The 4,238-nt window shown below is 39.8% G+C and overlaps 1 protein-coding gene across 1 annotated transcript in view; it reads left to right on the top strand.

The window, feature by feature from the left end:
* The first annotated feature begins 1,692 nt into the window (after positions 1 to 1,692).
* pou2af2 (POU class 2 homeobox associating factor 2) overlaps positions 1,693 to 4,238 on the top strand; it is a 6,285-nt gene continuing 3,739 nt past the window's right edge. Inside the window, exons 1-2 of the mRNA XM_017308184.1 lie at positions 1,693 to 1,726; positions 1,859 to 2,139. Coding sequence (XP_017163673.1) covers positions 1,720 to 1,726; positions 1,859 to 2,139 — 288 coding nt within the window. The 5' untranslated portion in view covers positions 1,693 to 1,719. The remainder of the gene's footprint in view (positions 1,727 to 1,858; positions 2,140 to 4,238) is intronic.

Genomic DNA, 4,238 nt, shown 5'->3' with positions numbered 1-4,238 from the left:
GACCGGTGGCAACTCTACCTGCACTAGCATAGTTAGTTACTTCATTGACTCAGTTGCTTCGGAGATGCGGATTTTCTTCCCTTGGCTTTTTGTCCACACAATGAAATGAACACAAATAAAGCATTTCTGGGTTCTCTGTTCAAGTTTAGAAGTTTTAGCCAAATTCTTGTTGTTTCCTTATCTGTCAGTATGCAATGAAAACTACCGCCTTTGTTTTGGGAGCTTGTTCAAGACACACCTGTTGCTGCCACAAACTAAACTTGGTCTGATTATTAAAGTACAGTCACGAACAGCACAACAGTTACCCGAGCTCCGAAAGGACATCTTGCGACACTTTCTAGTGGGAGTTCCTCTGTATGACAGGTTAATATGTGATTCGGTTCTRGTCCATTGGGGAGATTCTCCATATTACGGTCTGGAGCGCAGCAGCTGCGGTCATTTCTCCGCTGATTTGCAGCGACACTCAGCAACGGAGAACCTCAAGGTTCTGGTTGTGATGGACTAAATGAGCCCAGATATTTTATTTTGTCTTATAAAAACTGTTCCGGGCCCAAACATAATGATAAAGACTCAGATCATGAACTTTATTATTTTTAAATTCAAACGAAAAATAAAATTCACCTCAAACCAAGCCAATATGATGCAGTTCTGGTGTTTTGTACTGTCGGYGCAGAACAGCAGCTCAGCACTCTGACCAGATTCTCTGCTTTTCTCGTCTTTATCACTGTCAGCTGTTGGCAGGGTTGGGATAGGGTTAGGGTTAGGGGGTTAGCTAACCCTAACCCAACATTGTTGGTGTTGTAAGTAACATTACAACACCAACATATTGCTTTGTGAGAAATCAACCGTCATGCATCATGACCTCATCCAGTCTGAGAACAGGATCCAGCAGATCTGATCCAAAGATCCTCTTGTAGTCCAGGGACACGGTCATATTACAGCAACATCTGGAAATGACATAATCTCCAGAGTATCATTCCCTCTCCTCTTTGGCTGCTSTTGAGGAGTTGGCCAAATGTATTGTAGCTGCATGATTATTTAAAAATCAGAAACTGCAATAGCTAAAGAGCTGTAAACTAAACCTAAAGCAGAAATTGAAACCACCAGTGCAACTTGCGTGCTGCAGAATGTTTTTGTTCCTCTCTGCTCAAAGAATTCAATGACAAAATCATATGATTTCAACCTAAATTTAAAAGTTTTCTTCTTGAGGGAAGCTCTTGATAAACTAATAATCTGAAAATCATTTTAAACACAGGTGTGATAATAATGGATTATTTCAGATTTTCATTCATAGTTCAAATACTGTAGGGTTTCCTCCAGAAAACCTGAGAAGCCCTTTGCTAGGGGCGCTAGGGCAGCCCACCAGCGGCCCAACATTCTATTACTTTTATGTTAAAAACGTTAATAGTTACAAAAATCTGATGTACATGAGCAGGCATCATAAATAACACTGATGTGAAGCCAACGGACAGGTGCATGGACGGCACAATTCCTGCTGACCCTCTCACTTCCCATTCAATCAGTCAAACCTCTAGCTTACTCTGTCTTTACTGTCACTGTTGCTAGTATATTAAAAACCCTTTTTAAAATAAAGAATGCTTAGCCTGGGGGTGGGGTGGCAAGTAAAGCCTGGTTTATAATAAACTCGGGGAAACCCTGAATTAAAGCGCTACTTCTTCCTCACAGGGAGGATCGACTACTCCACCTTCGTTTGTCCAGATGCCAGGTATGTCTCAAAGTAACACAGATCTTCAACATTAAATCTCTAGACTTTTACCAGTCCCAAATTTTTGGCTCCAAMAATCCCAGCACATTATTTTTATATATCATATGACACATGTTTTCTTACGTCATGCAGGATCACACATGCTGCCCAGCTACTACAGCATGAGGCGTCCCTTCATATCCGACGCAGACTTTTGCACATCCACCAAGCAGTTTCCTTCCGATGTCTATTCTTCCACACAACCCTCCTCTATGAGCAGCTACTCCTCTCTCATCGACAGCTACTACCCAGAAACCTTTGGTGACTACCGTAGCGCAGCCACCTTCTCCAGCTCTGGCAGCTCCTTCCTGCCCTCGTCAACCATTTCCTCCCTGTTGCCAACTTTCAACGGAGATTCACCGCATTTATTTCTGGTAGGATTCTGAGAACTTTGCAGAGTTTTTATATCCCTTGAACTTTTGCTGACAAGGTGATACATATTTGTATATAATTATGAAGTGGAAAGAAAATACATGGTTTTCATTTTCTTGCGCACCCACARTTTTGTTTTCGTTCATAKAGCGCCAATTCGAGAATGGTACAACTGTGGCTCCCATCCAAGGCGYCTGATGCTTCACAATTCTTGAATTTTTTTTAGAGCCTGATTTTTCTTCTAAAATCGCAAACATGAAAGCATTTATGTGGTGCTCACCACTTTTATTTTTCTTACCATTACATTTGATCACGAGCAGCTGCAGACCAAAAGCATTCAACCACTTTTACTTGAACGAATTTTGATCCCAAACCAAAATAGGAAACAATCGACTCAAAAGAACCTTTGCTTTAAGGCAAACCTGCAAGATGTCTGGCATCATTCAGGTGTACAATAATTCACGGATCCAGGTTCTGTGATACTCTGTCTGCTTTACTTGCATTAAAAAYATGCAATGTTGAATTTTTGAGGCAGAGTACTTTTACCTGGTCGACATTGACCCACATGACAAAATGTTTTGATCTGGTTTAGATCAAAGCATATTWTTGATTTTAATGTCCTAGTCAAAGTCCAGGCTTAAATTTATTTGAGAATGTATGGGGAAATGATCTTCATTGATACTCTCCATCCAATCTGCCTAAGCTTGCTCTGTCTGATTATACCCCAAAACACCTAAAGGTAAACATGGTTTGACAGATGGGCATTCCACACTTTTCAGCTTCTAGACACTGATGTATGGATTGACACAAAAGCTTTAACTTTGAATGTTCTGTCCCTCAGTTATTACTCATCACATCATTTTCAATCACACATCAATGGTAATGTTCTGGTTTTGGTGGCAGGTACTTCCCTCTCTTCCCTAGCAACAGGATATTCAACATAATACAACACTGTGTGGTGACTGTAGGAGATTTATTATCTGCACATGTCTACACCCACTTTCTCACCTGGAATGGACACAAGCACTGTGCTGTAAGCGGCAAGAGGGAAGTATGGGAAAAATGTTTTAGTGAAGGTCCTGGATGGAAAGTGTTTTCAGTTTATATCTTTAAAAGCATTTTTTGCRAAAGTTATCTGTGAAACCTGCTGCTGGTTCACACACCCCACCAAATAAAAGATTTTACACAACAGCTAGGAACAATGAGGCTTTTACTTTGAAATTTTCAGTAAGCTTAATTTTACATGACCACACCAATCCCATGTAACGGTGGTTGTTGAATTATACTGATTTTCTAAAGAACAAATCAGCAAATTTCATACTGTCTCCATATTAAGGTGATAAAAGATCAGTGGGATATTGGCTCAAGACAAAGATTCCAGGATTGTCATTGCACATGTTGAACCACACTGGACTTTCAAAATAAGRCCCACACATAGCCTACAAAACAAAACCATTTATGTTTTACACAACGGCTAATTGCATATTTGACSCTTATAAAATGTGTATAACAAAACTACTGTTAAGCATRATTGGTGTGACCTTTTAAAATCAAGCTTACTGAAATTTTCAAAATGAATGCCTGAGTACACTTGGCTACTCTWTATATTTAACCTGAGGAAAGAGTACATTGAGATATCGTCTTAAAACATGTGCTCCAACACAGCATGCTAGTGATAGTCACACACACTRAATGTAGCATTTAAGGTAACCTTAAAGCATGATGTTGAAATTATTCATCTAATTCAAAATGCTCCATTTAAAACACAATGTTGCTGGAAAAAGGAACAATATTACCTCTGCAGGTAGTACAGAGGTATATTTAYCAGGGTATAAGTACCCTGGTAAATATAGAGGAGTTGCATGGGACAATAATAATTGACCCCAGAAAACTAGACTGGTTCCTGGAAAAGGTTCCAGTTTTGGAAATGCTCCTTGTGACTGTCAGATCCATTTAAAGGCTGAAAAGTTTTATTGTTTCATTCAGAAATTGGAATATTGGAATTCTGACTGGGAAAGTTGGAGCTTCCTCACAAACTCCAAATTCAGAAGTCCAAAATGGCTGCCAACTGTTATAGGGGAGGTATGGTTTGGCCCCTTTA

The sequence above is a fragment of the Poecilia reticulata genome, linkage group LG13 (genome assembly GCF_000633615.1).
Source record: "Poecilia reticulata strain Guanapo linkage group LG13, Guppy_female_1.0+MT, whole genome shotgun sequence".
NCBI lineage: Eukaryota > Metazoa > Chordata > Actinopteri > Cyprinodontiformes > Poeciliidae > Poecilia > Poecilia reticulata.
Note: the sequence above shows the minus strand (reverse complement) of the source record. Positions and strands in the feature narration are given on the sequence as shown.